General features: G+C 37.2%; 1 protein-coding gene across 1 annotated transcript in view; it reads left to right on the forward strand.

The window, feature by feature from the left end:
- LOC132133656 (DENN domain-containing protein 2A-like) overlaps positions 1–23,022 on the forward strand; it is a 27,254-nt gene extending 4,232 nt beyond the window's left edge. The window contains exons 2-20 of the mRNA XM_059546551.1: positions 5,151–5,237; positions 6,526–7,467; positions 8,359–8,486; positions 14,046–14,137; positions 14,393–14,590; positions 14,850–14,943; positions 15,840–15,890; positions 16,796–16,983; positions 17,091–17,200; positions 17,312–17,381; positions 17,656–17,733; positions 18,914–19,054; positions 19,152–19,300; positions 20,437–20,614; positions 20,974–21,015; positions 21,101–21,206; positions 22,053–22,328; positions 22,412–22,498; positions 22,654–23,022. Of these exons, the coding sequence (XP_059402534.1) occupies positions 5,152–5,237; positions 6,526–7,467; positions 8,359–8,486; positions 14,046–14,137; positions 14,393–14,590; positions 14,850–14,943; positions 15,840–15,890; positions 16,796–16,983; positions 17,091–17,200; positions 17,312–17,381; positions 17,656–17,733; positions 18,914–19,054; positions 19,152–19,300; positions 20,437–20,614; positions 20,974–21,015; positions 21,101–21,206; positions 22,053–22,328; positions 22,412–22,498; positions 22,654–22,685 (3,048 nt within the window). The 5' untranslated portion in view covers position 5,151 and the 3' untranslated portion in view covers positions 22,686–23,022. The remainder of the gene's footprint in view (positions 1–5,150; positions 5,238–6,525; positions 7,468–8,358; positions 8,487–14,045; positions 14,138–14,392; positions 14,591–14,849; positions 14,944–15,839; positions 15,891–16,795; positions 16,984–17,090; positions 17,201–17,311; positions 17,382–17,655; positions 17,734–18,913; positions 19,055–19,151; positions 19,301–20,436; positions 20,615–20,973; positions 21,016–21,100; positions 21,207–22,052; positions 22,329–22,411; positions 22,499–22,653) is intronic.
- The last annotated feature ends 1,086 nt before the right edge of the window (positions 23,023–24,108 follow it).

The following is a 24,108-nucleotide window of genomic DNA, read 5'->3' on the forward strand; positions in this document are numbered from 1 at the left end:
CAATCAGAATCAATCCTGCTGTAATGAGCTCGAGGATTTAAAGCGGCAGACGCATGCGGATGCGTCCCCACTGGATGCAACAAATGCTTTGTTTATAATGGGTTTTATTGGTTACATGCTTGAGGTATTCAGCCAATCACAACGCACTGGAGAGCTGACCAATCAGAGCACACCACTCTTTTCAAACTGATGAGCTTTGTTAAAATCGACACGTTTCAGAATGTAAAACGTATTAATATTCAACAATAATTCACATTATGTGGAAAATAGTGTGTTTTTTTTACCTTAAACTGCATAAATGGAAGGGTAAGTCATTTGTTGTGACTGACAAGTTCATGTTTTACTTCACTCGTTGCCTGAGCATCAAAGCTCTATTTACCTGTCAGAGATGTTTCAGGTAATGCAAGTTACGCAATTTGTCTGTCTGTGCAGGTGGAGACACACCTGGCCAAGATTTCGCACAATGCTTTAGTTGTTACAGTCGCGCTCAAACACACTGCCTGGTATGTTCATGCACAGCCTTGATAACTAATCCTGTATCAGGTTCACACTTCAGAAGAATACCCTTTCTGCAAATATGCTTTTCTTTTTGAGGAGAAGCATCTTGTTTGAGTCTTTAGAACGACTGGGTCATGTCTTAGACGGTACTTTTGTTGCGCAGAAAGTCATATACAAATTCTTATATTGTTTTTAATGTGGAGACCTGCAGCCACCCTAACTCTGGCCATTAGTTATTTTGCAGCAAATATCAAGAGTTTCACAATGAGTTTTATCTTTTAACAAAGGAACATTAACACATTGTAACTGGATGCAAAGTTGCGGGAAAATATTGTGGAGTGGTTTGGATGACCGATCTCATATTAACCACCTTGGCTTTCAAAGAGCATTATATGAAATGTGCACAAACCCTTTTTTAATACTAATGCCTGTCCGTCCATGCCAGGAAACAATCCTACCCTGAAAGTCATGGAAATATCTGAGCTCTAACACCCCGTGATGCATTAAAGCTTATGTTTGCAGAGGAACATGCAGTTTCCCAGTTTTTAGATCTTCTGGAGTTCTTGTATTACAAGGGGAGACTTGGAAACACTTCTTTTTCTGGGAGTCATATGGCTGAGCTTGAAAATCTTGTATCTGTAAACTTGGACAATTTCATAGGAAGGATGAGGTCATTGAGAAGTCACCATGTTTGGTCATGATGAAACAATGCATTTTAACTGAATGTTTCTCTCTCCCAGTGCTCTGAAGTTTCCTGGAAGAAGTAAGAGATGACTATTGGTGGCTGTGGTTTTTGAAACATCTAGAATCTTAAACATAAATCCGCTTGAAATAGATATCCATTTCAGTAAAATACGGTAAAAGTGCACCATTTATGGCTGATCTGAATACAGTTGTCTTAGTCTCCAAAAAGGTGGAGTCAAGGTGGTAGTCCTCGATCAGTGTAACTCATGCTCCCATACCGCCACTTTTTCTCCGCTCTTGGTTTGACCCGAAGCCAGATCTCCAGTTACACTTCCTGTTTTCCCTCACGCTTCTGTGGTTCCGCCTGACCATTCCCACCGGCCCTGCGCGCCTCAGCACAGACAGATTCTTACAATTCCCTGCGCTATTCCCATCAGAGCACTGCATGGCAAGAGCTTGGGAAAGTCCTCTTCCGGAGTCAACAATCCACCAAGCAACAGAACCTCTAGTTTCTCTCCCTTCCCTTCACTCTCAAAATCAACATTTCCAGAGTAAATGTAAACCAACCCGCCAGAGTGATGGAGTCTAAATGAAGGTCTGGAAGTTTTCACGACCTTCAGTAACATTAGGAATTCCAAGGAAATGCATACATTGGATTTCCTCTTCAGATCAAAATCAAATGGGCTCCTCCGTGATTTGTATTTAAGGATATTTATTGAGAACTCTTTATTACACAATTTTTCTTCTTCTAGGATGAAATGGAGACTTTCTGCCTCCATTGGTTTTTATAGTCTCAGTCCTCTTCTCAGCTTTGCCAAGCTCTTAAACACTGAAACACTGAAGCACGACTCAAATCTTTTGGTTTTAAGTCATACGGAGATCTCTCTTGAGACTTAAGAGGAGACTAGGAGGAACAGTTGAGACATTAAAGAAATCTCATTGGTGATATTTCTCTCCGGGGGAATATGATCAAACTTACTTACTTAAATTATATTAACATTTGATTGCAGACTATAATATCTTGGCAAATCTGAGCACATCATAAGACATTGTTGAGATCCCATTTAAAACCCCAGAGAATACACATGTGATGTTCTCCACAGATTCCACTTCCTGTTATCTCCCTTCCTGTGTTATCTGTCTGTGATGTCGCTTCTTAACTAACTCTTGCATCAACAAGAAAATAACATTTTGTCATGCCGTTTTCTCCCTCGAGGTCTCCGGAGGTCTAAAGTGTCGCGCGGTTGGTCATGTGGTTCTGTCTTAAAACCATAATTACAGCTTCCACGGTTTCACTGTGCTCATTTGACCCAAGCACATGTAAACAGTCATCATCATCTTCTACGTCCCGGAAGAATGTAATTAACAATAAATTATTTGAATGTTATTGTAATGTTTAACATTTCGGACACCACAACAACAGGGAACATAGCACGAAGATTAAATGTGTTTGCGCCTTGGCTTCGGACTCTCAATATCAGTGACGGCCAAGCTGTCCTCTCTCTGTGAAAATCACACATCTATCTGGCTGTTTCTGAGAAGTGCAGAGAGCATGATGTCATCGGTTTGAGGGCCGCTTTATGAGAACCAGCTGTGAGGAGGAGGAGAAACACAGTTAAAGCTGGCTCTCCTCAACATCTCGGTCACTGCAGCGTTCGGCGCAGATATGTGACACATCACAGACTGAAAAACATTCCTTTAAGAGCGATTTCATCACTGCACTACATGCAAAACATAAAACAATAAAAATCTGTCATCATTTATTCATCCTCATGTTGTTCCAAATGACTTTCATTCTTCAGTGGAACACAGAAGAGTACGTTTCAGTTATGCACTCGTTTACATGCATTAACGGTAGACTGAAGCTTTCAAAACTTATGCAAAAGCATAAGAAGAGTCATATGCAATACAAACTGCAGGGTTTGGCTTACTTGGTTTGATCAGAGCGAGAGAGAGAGAGAGAGAGAGCGTGAGAGAGAGAGAGAGAGACAGAGAGATAAGATGTATAGCTAAATGGAGATGGTTTTCTATTTCCACTAGGCTACCTCACACACACTAATATTTTTACACATCGTTCCACTAATATAATGCTGTTGTGTACAATAAATGTGACGAATCTACATTCTTTTGCTGTGTCCAATGGGATTTGAATAACTGGGAAGTCAGGAAGTTAATAACTGCTCCACACACAAAAACGTATACTTGCGTCAACTTCCCATGAACTTCTATTGTTCTTAATTCAAATGAATTGTTACTGTTTTAAAAAAAAAACACATGCTTTTTTTTTTGCAACTAGTCTTTTGCAAGATTTTATTGCATCATCATTTTGACTCCATACTGACACATTTCAGAATGCATTGACGAACAAAAAAGTTAAAAGCCTTTGCATTCACATACACACGAAGAATACAGAATTATGATTATTATTGTTCTGCAAGGGGATCGATTCATTTAAAAGAGTCATTTAAAATTTAACCAGATTAAATTTGTATAATAAAAATTATAATAATTATAATTATCTCTATTATTATCACTATTATTTTTTATTATCATTATAGAATTTTATATATATATAAAAATTTAAAATTGCAATTTCTATTTATTTTATCTTTCATTTATTCCCAGCCCTTACAGATACTTTTTGGCCTTTTGAGATTTTAAATCTCGGACATTATTTGTTTATTTATAAACATTCTGGTTGATTAAATAGTTAATGAGTGTAACAAAACAAGCACAAAAACCATCTGTAACTGACTTGTTTACTCTGCAGCAGTTATCACACACACTAAAAGCTTTTCTGGTCTGCCGGAAAGAACCTTTTTCTGTGTTCTTTAACTTAATAAGCGCAGATTGTGTTTGCTCTTCTTCTGTATCTGCTCTGTCTCTGGAATGATAAAGATCTGCTGTTTGGGGCAGTTAGTCGCTTGCATAACATTATAGATGGGTTCTTAATGGCTGTAGCCCGACCTTCACCATCCTTCACTCACACGGTCTCCTAATAGGATGAGTTGGTTTTAGTGGCGTCTGCTAAGTTTCTATTATTCATACTTGAGGTCAGTGATCTGAACGAACCCCTAATCTCTTTAAAATCATATAGTTTGTTCATGCAGATGTAAAACAATGATTAAATGCTATTTAACACCTGCTTATGACCTGCTATAAATGATTGCTCTTTTACACCATGCTCAAACTTTGGCTCTTCATTTTCATTTCTCTCATTTTTGTATGGCTATATTAATTGCTAATCAATATAAGAAGGCTCACCACACTAAAGTGTGAAACTCCACTGCACAACAACGCTCTCATTATTGCTCTTGGACGACACTCAGAAAAACAGACGATGATGCCAAGCAACACTTGCCCATAAATACACACTGAGTCCCTCCGCACCGATGCAAGGCTCTGTGGAAGTCTCAAAATAGCATGATTTGGTAACCTTTACATGATCTGAGCTATAGAGAGAAAGGTTTGTACGGCCGGCTCCAGTGGTGGCAGAATGCTGGGAATGTTGGGTAATCGTTGATCTCTTGCACATGTGGAATGGCGCTCGCCGAACATGGAAACAGATGAGATTCGTTTGTTGCACCCCGGCTTGTGTCCCGTGGACATTGTCATACTTCCGTTTGGCAGAACAAAAAGAACAGACACACACGTACACGCTCGACAATCCTCTCCAAATGTGCTGGTTAAGTGCTAACACCTGTGGCGAGGGTCCAGATCCCTTGCTTGCTTAGCAAGTTCTTTACTTGGTGGTGGATAATTACTGGCTCCTTTTAAAACAGATGCTAAAACCATGCTGCTTCGATTTTTGCTATGGTGTTTAATGAATGCTATATTTTTAAAGCATGATACGTGCATGGTCATTTAAAAAAATACCTTGATAGTACAATGGCATATGTCTATTAAACCATGGTTTTACCATGATAATTGTTAAAAAAACGTATATTTATGTCTGTTTGTGTGTGTAGGATGCCGTCTGCTAGCACCATGACTGGCGGGAGAGCACTGCTGCTCTGTAGAAACACGGAGGACTGCATCTACCAATCAGCAAACGGGTATGTACAACTAAGTGACTGAGTCTCCTTTAATTTCCTGCTAATGTGTTGTTTTCTGCCCTTCCAGGTTTGGAGGTTTGGTATGGCAAAGTGTGTTAGTACAAACTTTAAAACTTGCAGGAAAAACAGGCAAAATAAGCGAGGTCATTTTAATGAAGTCTTGACGGTAAAGTATCTTCAGCCAGATCCTGAGCAAACATGGTCAAAGTAGAGAGAGCTCCGTTATCAGCAAATGCTTTTTCCTCGGCTCACAATGTCCTAAACCTTGTTAGCTCATCTTGATGAGGAGACTTTGGCTTTTATCCTGGCTGATGATGGGTGATGTACTATCCAAGAGTTTGAGCAGGCATATCCCTGAATGCAACGAGAAACGAGACAATCACATATTTTGTCCTACACACTCCTTATTTTTCTCTTTCCTAACTCCTCTCACCCTCTGTCTCTCCCTCATTCCCTCTTTCTATTGCTTCTTTTCTTCAGATTTTTAGAGCTTGACCTACTTTTTTCTCTTGGCTGCCTTGAGCTTCATGAAATGAGATACATTAGCCAGAAAGAAAGAAGAAGAAAAAAATAACATGCAAAAAAGAAAGTTTAATGAATTTTCTGAAAGCCAGTAGTTTGTATTTGAAAAGTGGAATCACTGTTTGGAGGCATACTGGGGAAGATATTCCCATCTGAAACTCTGTGAAGCTTGGCATACACACAAACTTTGTAGATTCACATTTGCTATGTTTGTCTGTTGGCACAGTATCATTGGATGGAATCCATGGATGTGTTTAAGAGCCAGTTAAAGAAAGTTTAAAAAAATGCACGACACTTGAACTTTGCCCTATTGTTGAAAACTTGTTTGGTCAATCATTCACAGAGGAGTTTTGTTTTCAGATGGACATTAGGCAAAATCATAACATTCAATTCGATACGCTTGCAGTGAAGTGCAGTGAAAGGCTTGTGTTTTCTGTCCACGGAAGACAGACTGCCTGCAATCCATCTGCATCTCATTTGAATTTTATATTAAAATACCAATTTTAATTCATTGTACCATTAAAAGTCTAGACAACGCAATTAATACCAATGTGGAAACTTTTAACACTTTTGGCTCATGCTGAATACTGACTGTAATTTGGTGTTTGTGAGAGATTAGTAATGGGTCATTCTGAAAATGTAATTTTGAATGAATGATGCTTTGAAACATGATCTTTAAATGCACAGACTCTATAATTGCTACTAATCACTTAATGACTGTCAGACACTCTTGATGTCTTCAGCATCTTTCCTGTGGTCTCTTCAGGCTCCACTGCTGCGGATTAAAGCTTGACCAGGCCCAATCTGTGATGCTTCAGAGGCCAGACCTGTGTGGGGTCAGGGACAGTCTCTCGTCTCTGAGCAACCTCAAACCAAGCCCAGGAGACACCATCATGCTCGCCCACAAGAGTCCCTCCAATCCTCGGCCTGTTGAAAATGGTCTGGGCGGTTGCAGCAAGTCACTCAAGTCTCCCTTAGCCCTTAAGAGCACTGCCAGCATTCGGGACAAGATATCCCAATGGGAAGGTAAAACGGAGACCACCTTGTCAAACACCCAAACAGTGGGACTGAAGGAGACTGAAAGTGGAAAGAAGAAGGTACAGCCGGAAGTGCAATGTAAAGACAGCAAGCGACTTTCCAATTTGGAGAGACAGAACTGTGGCGAAGAGAACGGGAGTACATTTGGAGAACCTTTGAACATTTCTGAGAGACCTGTGAAGGAAAAGGAATTGATTTTGGACAAAACCCCATTGGGGAGAACAATAGAAACTGGTCAGGACAAAAAGTTGGTGTTGACGCATATTAAGAAACTTGAGCAAGCGATGAAGGAGGCTCCTTCCAAATCATCCTTGTCTATGCCAGGCAATTACTTCTGCCCAGCTTCCAAAGAGGAGCAGGAAGAAGCAGAGAAGAGGGCCACAGAGCCAATCTTTGGGACTGTGGATGCTGTAAGATTTCGGATGAGTCGGGATTCTGAGAACGTCTACAGTGAACCTGGAGCTCCTTCCATTAACCCTTTGCCAAAACCCCAAAGAACCTTTCAACACCACACACAGACAAACAACCTTGTGGCCAACCGAGGTTTCCTCAAGGGTAATCGAAATCTTCCCCCTTTACCTTCCTTACCTCCCCCACCCCTTCCATCTTGTCCTCCACCACAAGGGGTGTTTAGAAGACCTTCTGGACGAGCTCGAAACACTAATAACAGGTAATAAGACTCATATGCATTTTTATCTCACTTGGGTATCTAACCAATAACAAAGTCCTTTTAGTAAGCAAGCCAGTCTACTTGGTAACCATCTTTGTGTTGTCTCTGGGCACCTACTTTCAGTTTTGCACAACTGGTACAAGGACTGGATACTCCAAAAGTATTGGCCAAGTCACCAATACAGTTCGACCAAAATGGTATCATAAATTTAGCTTATTTAGCTCAAATCAAGCTAAATCAATCATGTGCGTGGAGACCAGACAATGCCTTTGCCAATTTTCAAGTAGCCTGTCTAGTCCTTATGCTATCTCAGCCTAATGTGAGTGGTAATTTTAAGACTGTTCAATAAATCATCAGTAGCGTATTACTTTGGAAGCTTAATAGATCCATACAGTGAATTAGTCAGGGTTTTAAAAACCTGTAATTACTCATCTCACATATTGCTGTCTTTGGTATAATCATTCCATATGTAGACATGCTCACTGAAGAAATGGCTTGTGGACTGAAAGAACCTCACAAATTTAGTAGCCTTGCATCTGATTTTTATGTCACACTAATAAATCTTTTGAAACCAAGACTCCCCTAAAGGATTACTGTCCTCAGTCTTTATGGGGATGTTGTTTTAATGGTAGTATTTATCAGTCTAGCCCATCTTTGAAAAAAACATTTTTAACTTTTGGCATTGTGATGCAATCTTAATCTTGTGGCCTCTCTATGTCGAGGGGGGGGGGGGGGGGGTCTGTTTTTAATCTAAGATTATGCCAAAATCCAATCATGTAAGTCTTGTTGTTCCAGTGGACCTACAGTTCTTCAATTTCCTGTATAATTGGTTCCTTCTTGGTCTTTGTCATTCTCTTAATGAAGTTGTATTTGTATTTGTTGAACCTGCAGGAAGTCCTACGAGTTTGAAGATCTTCTACAGTCTTCGGCAGAAGGTTGTCAAACAGATCTCGATGAGTTATCAAAGATAGGCCTCACTCGCACTTTATCGGAGGAGAATGTCTACGAGGATATCCTAGGTAACACAATGCATTGCAGCACAATGGTGCCAGTTAAAACTTGGCTGACTTCTTGACTATGCACCTGACAGAGCAATTACCCAGAAGCCTAGGAGCTTGAAACTTTATTAAGAACCAAACTGAGACAACGCCATCACAAACATTGGTGTTCCTTTGCTCAACATCACCAGTGGTCCTCTGTGTTTGGGTTACCCCACATCAGTCTTCTGCATAACATGATGTCTTATCTGTGCCTAGGAAAAATAGAGTTTGAGTGGACTTTCTTGACTTTCCAACCCCAATTTATTTTGTTGTCCTAACTATGTTTGGTTTGTTTAGTAGTGTTTTATTAGCATCTTAATTAGCATAGCTATTTCCCAGCTCTCTGCAACCCTATCAGACTTGCATCCATAACCCAAAAAGATCTAGAAAGCATAGCTTTCTTATTGAACTTTGATCATCTTTGATTATATAAATGTGTAGACTTACTAGCCAGACCAAGCTAAATATGTTTACGCAATCATCCTTCTCTTCCATCTAATGGTTAATGTTGTGTCTAATTATATAATAGCACTTTCCAATAATGGAAGATTTACCATTGATCTTGCGTTTCTCTATCTGCTCTGGCAAGTAGCAATCATTTTAATGGCTTTGAACGTGGAGCGTAGCGTACGTTCTCTTGTGTTTTAGAACTGGATTTCCCAACATCATAAACTGTCTTCCCTCCAGACGCATCTGGTGGATGAATCGACAGAGGCTTTCTGCATCTGTAAAAAACACCCTTCTTCTGCTCAAACTATTTTCTTGTCCCCCTCTCTTTCTCTCTGGCTCATCCATACTTCGCACAAACCAAAATAGATTTTGCTAGGAGTTTGTCTTCTTGTTAACGCCACTGGTGATGCCACATGTAGCTAATGAGGTTGACATGGGTGGCCTGGAAAACTTTCAAACATCTGGTAAGGTATACAAAAGCAACCTAACACATGACGTCAGTTTGAAATCTTTTCACAGAAAAATAGAACTAAATCATACAGTGTTTACAATGGGGAATTTTCAAAATATGCCAACATTAGTTAGCACCACTGACTGTAACTAAACATGATTTATGACTTGTCAGATGATAATGGCTTAAAATGCAAATACCGGCCTGAAATGAAAAATTATGGTGATATAACTTGTCGATAAGATGAGTTACTCGAATGTGCTCAGGGTGTGATAGCCAGTGTTGGGCAGTAATGCGTTATTAGTAACGCGTTACTGTAATGCAGATACTTTTGACAGTAACTAATACTGTAATGCATTACTTTTTAAATAAATTAACTCTGTTACCGTTACCATATGGTGCATTGTCCGTTACCTTTTTAAAAATTAATTAATTTTGACTGAAGTGCAGCCTAACCTGTTTGCAGCAGCGACGCATTGTAGGATTGGTGAATCATTTAAGTCAGTTCGGGAGTTCGGAGTGGGTTCGCGAATCATTTGAGTCAGCTTGGGAGTTCGGAGCGTGAATCATTTGAGTCAGTTCGAGAGTTCGGATCGGGTTCGCGAATCATTTGAGTCAGTTTGGAAGTTTGGAGCAGGTTCGCTAATTATTTGAGTCAGTTTGGGGTTCGCGAATCATTTGAGTCAGTTTGGGGTTTGCGAATCATTTGAGTCAGTTTGGGGTTCGCGAATCATTTGAGTCAACTTGGGAGTTCGGAGCGTGAATCATTTGAGTCAGTTCGAGAGTTCGGATCGGGTTCGCGAATCATTTGAGTCAGTTTGGAAGTTTGGAGCAGGTTCGCTAATTATTTGAGTCAGTTTTGGGTTCGCGAATCATTTGAGTCAGTTTGGGGTTTGCGAATCATTTGAGTCAGTTTGGGGTTCGCGAATCATTTGAGTCAGTTTGGGGATCGCGAATCGTTTGAGTCAGTTTGGGAGTTCGGAGCGGCTTCGCGGATCATTTGAATCAGTTCGAGAGTTCGGAGCGGGTTCGCGAATCATTTGAGTCAGTTCGGGAGTTCGGAGCGGGATCGCGAATCATTTGAATCAGTTTCGGAGTTCGTAGCGGGTTCGCGAATCATTTGAGTCAGTTCGGGAGTTCGGAGTGGCTTCGCGGATCATTTGAATCAGTTTGAGAGTTCGTAGCGGGTTCGCGAATCATTTGAGTCAGTTCGGGTGTTCAAAGCGGGTTCGCGAATCATTTGAGTCAGTTTGGGAGTTCGGAGCGTGAATCATTTGAGTCATTTCGGGAGTTCAGAGCTGGTTCGCGAATCATTTGAGTCAGTTTGTGATTCGTGAATCATTTTAGTCAGTTTGGAAGTTTGGAGCAGGTTCGCGAATCATTTGAGTCAATTTGGGTTTCAAGAATCATAGCTGTATATGGATAGGCATTTTTAACTAATTTAGTAGCTAGTTGTAATTATGTTTTCCACGCGTGTTTAGGTGTGATATGTTAACTCGTATTTTTTTATTTTAATGATGTGACTTTTAACAGTATTAAGTATATTCAAAAACTAAACAAATCGTGCCTAAAAAGTGCACGCATCTAGGCTAATGTAAAGTTAATGATGAAGTCATTCTAGTGCGCGTGGCGCATGTGCATTTTGAGTGCGTTCTTTCACTGCATTATTCGGTGTATTCAAATGCATTTATGAATGCATGTGAATGATCACAAAATTCAAGATATGGGGGTTTGAAAATGTATATATTTATATAATTTTATGTAGTCAATCAATATCACACGAAGAGTGCCATTTCAGTTTTTCTCCAAAAATCAGCATGATTAAAATGTGATATTAAGTTACTACAAACAATAATTTAATTAGAAATACAAAATGTTGCAGAATAATGTAATATATGAATGAATAATAGCCTAAAGAACCTTTGTGCCAAAAGGGTTCTTTCTTGTCATTATAGAACCTTTTTAGCATAAAAGGTTCTTTGTAGTTGAGTAAAGAACCCTAAGGTTCTATATAGAACCTCAATGAACCCTTTTTTCTAAGAGTGTTGTCTAGTGTTGGGCAGTAACGTGTTATTAGTAAGTTTTGACAGTAACTAATACTGCAACGCATTACTTTTAAAATAAATTAACTCCGTTACCGTTACCATATGGTGCATTGTACGTTACTTTTTTAAAAATGAATAAATTTTGACTGAAGTGCAGCCGAACCTGTTTGCAGCAGCGACTCATTGTAGGATTGGTGAATCATTTAAGTCAGTTCGGGAGTTCGGAGTGGGTTCGCGAATCATTTGAGTCAGTTCGAGAGTTCCACTGTAAACCACTGTAAACACGAAGACGCACTGTGGGCGTGTCTCCGTTTATTCAAGTATGTGCGGCAGTCATGGCGAGTCAAGGAGAGAGCAACACGAGTTTCTCAAAGTGGAAATATGCTCATTATTTCACTTTAGTTGAGCATAAAGACAAAAACATTTTAGTCAAATGTAAGCTGTGTCTTTCTGGTTCGAATGTCCTATCCTAGCCCACGAATCTCCAATCCGTGCGCTCAGATTTTGTAAACCGTAACGTTACCCTCGGTTTTTGAATCTGTACCCACGAATTCATTATCTGCGCGCACACTTTCTCAATCCGTTCCCATGGATTTGTAAACTGTAGCCTACTCACGGATTCATGCAGCAAGCTCCTACGTGTTAACATACAGTTTTAATGAATATTATTATGTGGAACGGGTCTACAGCAAAGTGTCTTAAGTGATTCTCTGTATGTTTTTCTCAAACAGGTGAAACATTGTTGAAAACATGCAGCCTGTCTCTACTGTGGAGTCGTCGGCTTTCAGTCAGCTCCTTAGCATGTTAACATAGATTTCATTTTTAAACAGCATTTATATATATATATATATGTGTATATATGTATATGTGTGTGTGTGTGTGTGTGTGTGTGTGTGGGTGTATGTTTCTCGAAATTGATTCTGAATAATTCAGATTGCTTTCATTTATTTATTTCAAAATGTTTTGTGTTATGTTGTCCATTGTTGATAGTTTTCATACTTAAGCTGTGAAAGGAACATTTTTAAGAGCTCAACACAACAGCTTTTATGATGCAGAGGCCACTTTAGTTTTTGATTCTGAATATATTATTCAGGTGTTTTGTTATTTATTTCAGAAATCCTTGTGATATACAATATTCAGTTTGTGCTGGTCTGACTTAATCAAAATAGTGTTTAAAAATTACTTTCTGTTTTACTTTGTGTTTGTATAGACCATAACGCATAAAAGCGCATTAATGGGAACATTACAGAAAGTTCTTTAAAAAAGTAACTAAAAAGTTACTTTTAACAGTAATGCATTACCTTTTGGTGTAAATAATCAACAAAGTAATTGAGTTACTTTTTGAATTAAGTAACTAGTAACTGTAACTAGTTACTCTTTCTTAGTAACTAGCACAACACTGGTGATAGCAGTAAGATCACGTCAGCAGTGCGGTCATTCTTGAAGTGAACTTTTTCCTGAATGATGATTAGATTCACTGTTTTAAGCATTTAATCTGAGAATGTGAGTGCAGAATGACATGTCTGTAGCGAAGTTTACACTCACTAGCACCTGCAGCAGCGGGTAATTAAATGAAAGTAAAATAAAAAAATAACATTAAGATTGCTTTTTTAAATAAAGCAATTATTGATATCATAAAATCACAAATATGGTTTGATTTAAAGGTCAGAAGATATACCTTACATGAATGAAAAACAAAAACAAGAAACATGTAAATTAAATAATTTATTTACTATATATATATATATATAGATGTGTAATAATTCTTTTCAAACGGATTGAAAATGTAAATACAAGGAGGTCTGAAAGATTTTCAAAACTCTTTTGCTTTAGACCAAATGTTAAATATTCAAATAAAATGTTAAGGATTGCTTTATAGTAGTTTTCCAAACTTTCAATGTACTCTCATTATAAAAGAACCTCATTGTTTATTTAATTCTCAAAAAGTAAGTTTTTGTTAAAGTTAAAAATAATTTATTCATAATCTCCGTACAGAACAGACTTGTTTTTGTTTCCAAATTAAAGGAAATGTATCGGTATCAGCGTCAGACAAAAATGAGTTGAAAAATATCGGCATATCGGATATCGGCAAAATCCAATATCATGCATCCCTAATTATAATCCACTGCGACTGCAGTATGTTGTAAGACTACAACTGTATTGCTTTTATTGTTGTTTTTAGTGTAGACATAACAGTACAAACTTGTTTGCATAGAAACCAATGCAGATATTGAGTAAAACGAAATAGCGTCATGGACACAAATCGGATTTGAATAGTTGCGATACACAATGTGGACAATCACTCATTTCGGATCGGATATGAGCAAAAATCGGATTTGGGCTAACAGTCTGGATAAAGCTTCATTGTCTTAATTTGGTTTAATTCATCTCTCAATTTGATCATTTTTTTTTACTTGGTTTTTGTCGTTTTATCATTCGCCAGTTGTGAATCATCTCTCGTTTCCTTAATAAGACCAATGAATTGAGGCTTTTTTGAAAAAAATTCTACAGTGCAATGTTTAGCTTTAGGATTTTGAAAAGTGGCTAAGCAAGCACCACTGATAATCTTGTGTATATTTTCCCTTTGCAAAGACCCTCCGTCTAAGGAGAACCCATATGAAGACATAGAGTTGGAAAGTCGCTGTGTTGGGAGCAAGTATCCCATTCCTGACACGCCATCCAAGGTATTCATACTGCATTCCTGATGGATTGATTCCATGGAGTACTGACATTTAAAGCTTTTTTACCCCCAAAATTCAATATTTCATTCACATGCTTGAGGCCCGTTGACACCAAAGACGATAACTACAATACTGAAAAGAGCAGCTAGTACATTCTGCAAAACGTCTACTTTTTTGTCCCATGGAAGATTGAAAGTCATACAAGTTTGGAATGACACATTGACAACATTAGCAATTGATTCTGTCTTTCTTTGACAGCTCTCCTCCAAGCCTGGTTTATTCAGGCAGAATTCAGAGCGAGGTAGTTTCAAGCTATTGGAATTGCGGAAGACCGGCAGAGATGGAGGCATTGTGTCCCCATCGCAGGTCAGCCCTCCATCGACACCCAGCAGCCCGGATGACACCCCGTGTCTGTCGGGGGACCCTTACAACCGACGGCGGAGGAAAATCCCAAAGGTACTGTCAAAACAAGGTCCTAGACGGTGTAATCCTTGATTTATCAGTGATTTATGGTTCTGGTCTGCTGCTGACTGAGACACCGGCCCTTCGGCATCCTTCCACTGCTAATAAAATACAAGACAAATGTCGGATGAGCAGGCGGATGAGACACCTAAGAATAATCAGAAAAATGGAGGGAAAAGAAATTTCCAAGTGAAAGACTTGGAAGGGCTGTCTCTGATGAAGCCACAGCCATGACTGTTTTCCTTTTCAACAGATGGTGCAGAAAATCAACGGCATCTTTGAGGCCCGAAGGGGAAAGAAGAGGATGAAAAGGGTCTCGCAGTCAACCGAGTCCAGTTCAGGAAGAGGTTTGTGAGGGAAACATTATACTGTACGTTGGCGAAATTTAGACCTACTTTTTCCTGTTTAAAGGAATAGTGCATCCAGTTTGCATAGATTGCATGCATATATCTATACTATATATATATATATATATATAAAATCGTATCCAATATAAAAGTTTTTGATTATATAATATATGTGTTTGTAAATTGTATATTGATTATTTATATATAAATACACACATGTATGTATATATTTTGGATGTATGTTATGTTTATATTTTGAATATATTTATATATAATATAAATTATATTAATATGAATGTAAATATTTTCGAAATATACACTGTATGTGTGCGTATTTATATATACATAATAAATGTACACAGTACACACACATATTATGTAAACAAAAACTTTTATTTTGGATGCGATTAATCACGATTAATCGTTTGACAACACTAATATATATATATATATATATATATGCATATATATTTGCATTATTGACACACTCTTTTCCTAATGAATGTTGTTCAGTTGCTTTGACGCAATTTTTTATTTAAAGCGCTATATAAATAAATAAATAAATAAATAAGTATTTTTTTTATCGAATTGTAAGAGTAGCCTGTATGCATTGCATGTCCCTTGGATAATAGTGTGATGACGGTATTTGTTACAGCATAATCCACGTGCATTGCATTGTGGGACAGTCCGGTCCCGAGCCACATATGCATCCACTTAGCTTTATGGACACGTTTACAGTTTTGGGTCAGTTGCGTATACCCATTTTTCCAGGGATGATAGAATTATGTTACGTTATAGGATACACATGTGCATCCAAGCATGAAACATGTCTCTGTGAATACCTGCATACTGATTCTCTAGTGACCTTTGACCTCTCTGTCTCTTCTCCGGTATAGTGACGGAAGAAAACAGCGAGTCTGAAAGTGACACAGAGGAGAAACTAAAGGGTAAGTCTACGAATTAATGTCAGACACCACTGAATTTCAGGTTTACTTTAAAGTCTGTGTAAAGCAATATTAAATGTGTGTTTTATGTGTTTAGAAACAATTCTCTGAACTGCTTTTACACAGACCTTAAAGGAATAGTTCAACCAAAAACTAAAATTCAAATAGTTCATCCAAGATTAGGATGAGTTTGTTTCTTCATCAGATTTGGAGAAATGTAGCATTGCATCACTTGCTCACCAATGGATGTGAATGGGTGCCGTCAGAATTGAGAGTCCAAACAGCTGATAAAAACATCACAATAATCCACACCACTTCAGTTCATCAGTGAACATCTGGAGAAACCAAAAGATGCATGTTTGTAAGAAACAAATCCATCATTAAGGCGTTTTAACTTTAAATGGTTTCTTCTAGCCTAAATTTGTGTCCATAATCACGCTTCTTCCAGTGAAAAAGTCTGTCTCCTGTTGTCAAGCCACATATTTGTTCAGAACTGTATTTGCTTGCATACAGTGTTTGATCTGAGCATATTTCTCTCCTGATTCAGATGACTTTTTCAGCTGAAGAAATCAGCTATTGATCGAGTACTCATATTTTAATCGAAAATTATGATTTGTTGCATTTGTTTCCTTCAAACATGCAGCTTTCGGTTTCTCAAGACATTAACTGATGGACTGTGGATTATTGTGATGTTTTCATCAGCTGTTTAGACTCTCATTCTGACGGCACCCATTCACATCCATTGGTGAGCGAGTGATGCAATGCTTCATTTCTCCAAATCTGATGAAGAAACAGACTCATCTACATCTTGGATGACCGTTTTAACAAATGTAAACTTCTTTTAATATAGTTACAATTACGTCAATGGGGAAAGACATCATACTTTTCCTCATCATCATCTGTTTTAGCTCACAGCCAGAGATTAGTGTCGGTGCAGTCTATGTTGAGGCAAACCGGTCGATATCGCACTCTGGAGCGAGACTTGATGGAACTTCAGGAGAGGAAGTTGTTTGAGTACTTCCTGGTTGTGGCTCTTCATAAGACCAAAGTCGGCGTCCCGTATTTACCAGAAGTCACCCAGCAGTTCCCTCTCAAGGTGCAAACATTTTTATTCCAAAAAACAACAAATAAGATCTATTTGGGCTTGAAAGATCAGCACGAGACGTTCATGCATCTGTGTCCCTGATTCTCTTTCCTCGTCAGTTGGAACGAAGCTTCAAGTTCATGCGAGAAGCTGAAGACCAGCTGAAAGTCATTCCACAGTTCTGTTTCCCTGATGCTAAAGACTGGGCACCTGTGGACAACTTCCCCAGGTATCACATGGTTTACAGCACCACAAATCAACCTCAGTAATGTTTAATAGCTGGTCTTTCCTCAAATATACGACGTATGGGAATCATTGTGAATGTGTTGTTCACATTCAGTGAAACATTCTCGTTTGTCTTAACCGGAGAAGACGGGAGCCGAAGATTTGGCTACTGTCGACGTTTACTGGTGAGTTGCTCTTTATTTCTCATTTTACATTATTCAAAATAATGTAAAGTACATTTACTACATGCATTTTTTATTACGGAACATGAGTGAAATATACTGTTTATCAAATACTACCACAGTTTATGCTCGTTTTTGTGTTTTTTTCAACAAGCAATGTTTTGAAGAGTAGCATTTCGCATTTTTGTCACATGTTGGTGGATTTGAGTGACTTGTAGTCAGCAGTTATAATACGTGTTTAATGAGTTGTGTGTGTGTTGTGTGTGTGTGTGTGTAGCCCAGCGGTAAAGGAAGACGTCTACCTGAAGTCTACTGTATTGTGAGCAGACTGGGCTGTTTTGATCTGTTCTCAAAGGTAACTCATCTGAACTTTACACACTTCATCAGGCTCAGTGTGCATCTGTTATCTTGTGCTTCTCTGTGTTTGGTGCGTTTGACAGTATGCAAATATCCTCATTTAAAAATTTGGCTGCAAAGAATGTTGAGTGATTTTTGTCGGTTCTGAAACAACATTCCTGTCATGAACCAAGGTTTTAAGAATAGGGAAAAAAGTGATGGTTATATTATTTATGTTATATTTTCCGTATTTTATTTTATTTTTATTTAAATTAATTTGAGTGGTAATCAACATTAAGCCATAGACATTAATGCCTTCAGGGCCTCTTACCCTAAACACATGTTTTTTTTATTTTTAATTATTATTTTTTTAATAGTTTTTTTTTATCATTTTATTATATATATATATATATATGTGTTATTTTTAAGCCATAGACTTATCCTAAATACATGTTTTTTATCTTTATTTTTATTTATTATTATTTTTTTATCATTTAATTTTAGATTTTTTTCTATATCATTTAAAATGTTTTAAGCCATATATATTATTACCCGTAGGGCCTCTTACCATAAATACATGCTTTTTATATTTTTTAATTATTATAATTTTTTTTATCATTTTATTTTATTTTATATTTAAAAAATAAAATTTTATTTTTAAGCCATCATTTTAATGCCAAAGACTTTATTTTAGTTTTATTTTATTCTTTTATCATTTTATTTTTTATATATATATATATATATATATATTTTATTTCAATTATATATTTTTTCATTTTGTTTCCATTTCATCATAATTTTAGTTTTTGTTTTGTGATTAACATGCTTTTAAAAAATAGTTTTATTCATTTCATTTGGTTTTTAGTTTTTTTTTCACTTTAATTTATTTTTTATTACAATGATACAAAGTAAAATGTATTATTATTATTATTATTATTAATGTGTTTATTAATTTTCTAGTATGTTGAATAATGTATGGATGATGGGAAAAAATTAATAAAAATATTTTAAGTACAGTACAGTAATAAAATGACAATAACTAGTGTTATTCTCATTGCTTTTATTGTCATATTGATTTATTTTGAATAACTTGTTAGGGGGCAAAAGTTTATAAAACAGTGGTTAACCCCCTGTAGATCCAGGAATATAAAGTGAAGACAGATCCTCCATGAGATGTGTGTCGATGTCTGTCTGATCAGATCCTGGATGAGGTAGAGAAGCGACGAGCCATTTCTCCAGCACTGGTCCAGCCTTTAATGAGAGGAATAATGGAGGCAGCGTTCCCAGCTCCGGGAAGAACCATCAGCATTAAGAACTTTCTCCCAGGTTCAGGAACAGAGGTCAGTGGATCCAAGGCCTTGCTGAAAATGATTTCTGCGGTGAACGTTTGGACTTGGTCTCAAAGCTGCTCTCGTTTCTCTCTCTCTCCTACTGTAGGTGATCGAATTATGTCGTCCTGCAGATTCCCGTCTGGAGCATGTGGATTTCGAGTGTCTGTTTTCCTCTCTGAGCTTGCGTCTGCTTCTGCGGGTGTTTGCTTCTCTTCTGCTGGAGCGAAGGGTCATCTTCACCGCAGATAAACTGGGGTACTCACACCTGCTGTCACTTCCAGTAATGTTTTCAGGATATAATATAAGCCTTGCTTTAGAAGGCTGACAGGTCCGGATGTGCACTTGTGTAAATGCATTCTGTCAGAATTCGTACGGTCAGATAAATAAACATGTGCTTGAAGAATTCAAAGATATGATACGGCAAGAGGAGGAAAGCTCGAGACAGATATGGAAATTTAGTTTTTGTTATTTTGCTGAGAGAAGGAATCTGCATCCTAATGAGTAAAGATTGAGTTTTAAGTGGAAGAGAACAGCCCCTCAAAGACAGAATACAGAGCAGAAAGAGCTGTTCAAAATAAGAAATAAAAACATGCATTCAGTGAAAACAAGTGAAAATGTTTCACACTGCCATTAAAAAAAATATTACATTTTTATTTGCAGCATTCTTTTTTTTTTTTTTTTTTGCAATGATACACTGATAATAATAATAATTGTTTTCTCATTTTTATTTTTTTTCCAAATTACATATTTCAAACAACATTGAATAACAGCTTTTTTATTTTATTTGATAAATGACAAACTGGTAATAATTATAGTTTTTCTCATTTATTATTATTATTGTTATTTCTTTAAACAATATTTACTAATAATCGAATAAATGATAATAATTTTATTTGAATATATATATATTTCTTATAACAATGATAAAATGATGATAATTGTTATCGATTGTTCTGCTAATGGAAAAATTATTATGTTTAAGGATTTTTTTTAAACCATTTTAAATCCTAACGGGTGACTTAATGAGTCATATTTCACACCAAAATCATTAAGCAATTTTCTTTGCTAATTGAAATTAAATATTTTCCTCATAGTAATGAAAAAAAATTATTATTATCGTTATTTTTTATTATTATTTTTTTTTTTTTTGTGCAGTACGGTAATGAAAATTTGAAGAGGAAATGTTCTCAGCGAAATGTTACAATGCATAAATCATAATTGTCCTAAAATAGGTTTTTATACAAAATATCCTGTTATTTCTTGTATTGTTTAATTTCTGCAGCATTTAAAGAAAGAGTAATAGTATCTCCAGCAAACAGCACTGATTGATTCTTCTGTGCTGCCACCTGCTGGTGAGAATGTGTCACTACAGTCTCTCTCTCTCTCTTTAGCACCCTCTCTAAATGTTGTCATGCCATGGTGGCTCTGCTGTACCCCTTCACCTGGCAGCACACGTACATCCCGGTTCTTCCTCCGTCCATGATGGACATCGTCTGTACTCCAACCCCCTTCATAGTGGGTCTGCTGTCCAGCTCTCTGACCCGACTCAAAGAGCTGCCGCTAGAGGAGGTGACACACCACAAATGCAGCATAAATTAATAATAATTAACAAATGTGTATAACGGAATAAAAAAAAAAGGACTTTCTGTGCAGTATGTACTGTATACTGTATTCCTATTTAATAGTACTGTGACATTACGTTTGACCTTTGACCTCTTGAGTGTTGCACCTCATTATGACTAATGTGGGAAGGAAACAAGGCCAACAAAGTCTAGGATGTGGTGTTAATATTCTATATATACATTTACGGATAGATCAGAGACGGACACATTACTGATATTTCTCTCTGAGCACTTCCTGTTCGGGTGGGCAGCCCTGACCTCTGACCTCTTCTCAGTGACGTCACGGTGTCCTCTGCTCTCTTTCAGGTCCTGGTGGTGGATCTGGACAGCAGTCGTTTCCTGCGACAGGTACAGCACTCGATGGCTGCTGAACGCTGTTTGTGTTTTAATAAAAGCGTGATGAAACAAAGCAAGCGTGTGTTTAATGTTTCAGATGGACGATGAGGATTCGATTCTGCCTCATAAGCTCCAGGCGGCTCTCGAACACGTTCTGGAACGGAGGAAGGATCTGGCGTGTGACGTGGCAGATCATCCGAACGGTAGTTTACTGTCTGATCCGATAAAAAACGGGTTTAATATTAGCTGATGATGCTGAGTTCATCAATAAACATCAATAAAAACTTTCCGTCATCTATTTTTTTGTTTATTTACAAAATAAGATTGATTTTGGTACTTAAAGCCTATAAACAGAATGCATTATACTTATCTATTTATTTTTACATCTTTAGAAAGTATTACAAGTCTGCATTTTAACTTTGGTTATTTTTGCAAACATGCATTTCATCATACATTATGAATATGTTTTATATTGAATTATATATGTTCTTTATATATATATATATATATATATATAATTAAAAACTATATATAATATGTAATATATATGCATTTTCACTTAGTTGTAGTTAAATTTGTAGTAATCTTTTAGTCTTTTTTATGTCTATATAGTTTTTATATATTTGTATTTTAGTTTTGGTTATTTTACTACATCAAATGAAATTAATTCTAGCTGAATTTTTATTTATTTATTATTTTTTTCATGGTTTTACTTTCAGTCTTATTTACCTATAATTGTCAAAATAACAAAAGCAGGCAAATTTCAAAAGAGTAGGCTTTAATGACAAAAGTAAATATTTAGTATTTATCATTTATTAACTTACAATCAGTTAGATTAGTTAGTGGGAAGACGTGTTCTTGTGCTCCATTTAATGTAAAATAAGCTCTTTTTTTCATTTTCTGTTTGGATGCAGTAAAACACAGATATAGCAGAACACATCTGGCTCTTTTGTCCATCACTTGCCATAAATGTAGCCTTGAAATCTGGATTAGGCATAAAATAATATCATGCATGCAAGTGAAAATGTTCATTTGATTGCCCTCATTAGAGCCCAGTTCTCTGAGCGGTGTGGTGTCAGAGGCGTTTGTGCGGTTCTTCGTGGAGATCGTGGGTCATTACTCGCTCTTCATGGGCAGCAGTGACCGTGATGAAGAGTCCTCGGCCTCGTCTTCCTCCTCTCCGACTCCTTCGTCCTTCCAGCGCGAGGCGTTTCGGAAAGCCGTGTCCTCCAAGAGCCTGCGGAGATTCCTGGAGGTCTTCATGGAGACGCAGATGTTTGCAGGGTTTGTGCAGGAAAGAGAGTTTCGGAGGCAGGGCCTGAAAGGTCTGAACGGTTGTGAATCTTAGGATTTATCTGTTTTGTTGACTGTGTATAGGGTTTAACAGCCGTATTGTGTTTTTGAGCAGGTTTGTTCGAGGTGAGGGCTCAGGATTACCTGGATTCTCTGCCGGGGAGTGAGAACAGAGGCGTCAACAAGTTCCTCAAGGGTTTAGGTAATGATTCGCTGCAGATCGAATCAAAAAACTAAAGAAACGCATGCAGTGAGCTGCTATTCAATTCTGAACAGCGTTCGTCTGATGGAGTTGTGCTTGTGTAAAGTAAAGAAAGATTTTGAGCCTTTCTCTTTCCTCTCTCTCTCTTCCCTTAGGACACAAGATGAAGTTCCTGTCCAAAAAGTGAACACTAGTCGTGGAGTGTGTGTATGTTAGACTCCCGACTGGACCTGAGGACCAAAGACACAGAAACACTAGTTCCCCAAACCACACGGACCTTACAGAACAGAAGCCACTTGTTTTCTACATTTTAGAGACTTTCAAGAGACAGAGTACAACTTCTTCTGAAACAGAAGGCTATAAATTAATTTATATTCTTTCTAGAAATAAGAAGAGCTTTATGACTTCCTCTGTAAAACTTTATGTGTTTCCCATTAAAGCGAAATGATGTTGTTAGTCTGTCACCGTCTGTTTATCGGACTCGAGATGAGAAACGACGAGATTTAGTTCTTCGGATGGAAACCTCGCAGTTATTGTAAACCGAATCCAGAACAACGGTGGAGACTTCTGGGGAAGTTCTCTGTGTTGAGTACACTACACTAGAATCTGATTTTTGTAAGTGTGCTTAATAAACAGTGTTTGATCCGATTCGATCCAGATTGTTTTCTTCATTTGTTGTGTGTTTACAGGCATCTTACTGCTCAGGATGAGCCTTGGATTCAGGCCTTTGGGTTTGGTTTTTAGCTGCAGTTCTGTTTGTGTCCTGTAGAGGGCTCTAAAATCTGTGTCTGATTTGAGAATCTTCTGTGAAAAGTAGTTAATTTATTGAATGTAATAATACATTTTCTGTTTTCATATCCTAATTTAGTCTGCAGAAACTCTGTGGAGATGTCAAACATTGTATTTTGAGCATTTTAACCAGCTCAAATGAGCAACTTTGGCTTAACCAATGGCGTGAGTTTGGGGCGGGGCTATCCGTTTGGCTGACCAATGACAGATGGCAAAGTGTTTAGGAAAACGGTCTTTATTTTTTGGCAGTTTTGTTTGGTGAAACTTCATAAAGTACTGTAATATATCTTCATGTTTTGTCATCTGAAATGAAAATCACACACATATAGTAAATATATATAATTTATTTAAATTAGATATACTGTATATTCATACATATGTGTACACACAAACACAAATATTTTGAATGTAATTATTATCAATTATATTATAAAATTTATTCGTGTTTTTAAACTATCAATCAATTTATACATAATTTGTATATACTAAAAAATACTGTACAAAACAGTAATTAAATTATTTTTAGATATAAAATCGAATAAAGCCTATTAAATTCATCTACTAGACATCTACTAGTATTTTATTTTATTCACAATATAACATTATTATTTTCTATTATAGTTTTATTGTTGTTGTTGTTGTTATTATCTGCATTTTTCTCAGCTAAGACCTCTAGTTATTTCTTTATTTATTTCACAGCAAGTATATTTTATTTATATAGAACTTTGCAGTTTTTCCAAAGCAGCTTCACAGATAAATATTGTAGGATTATTCTCTTAAAGAAAAAAAGAAGATTGTACCTTAATATACTCGTTTATTGT

The sequence above is a fragment of the Carassius carassius genome, chromosome 50 (assembly GCF_963082965.1).
Source record: "Carassius carassius chromosome 50, fCarCar2.1, whole genome shotgun sequence".
Taxonomy (NCBI): Eukaryota; Metazoa; Chordata; class Actinopteri; order Cypriniformes; family Cyprinidae; genus Carassius; species Carassius carassius.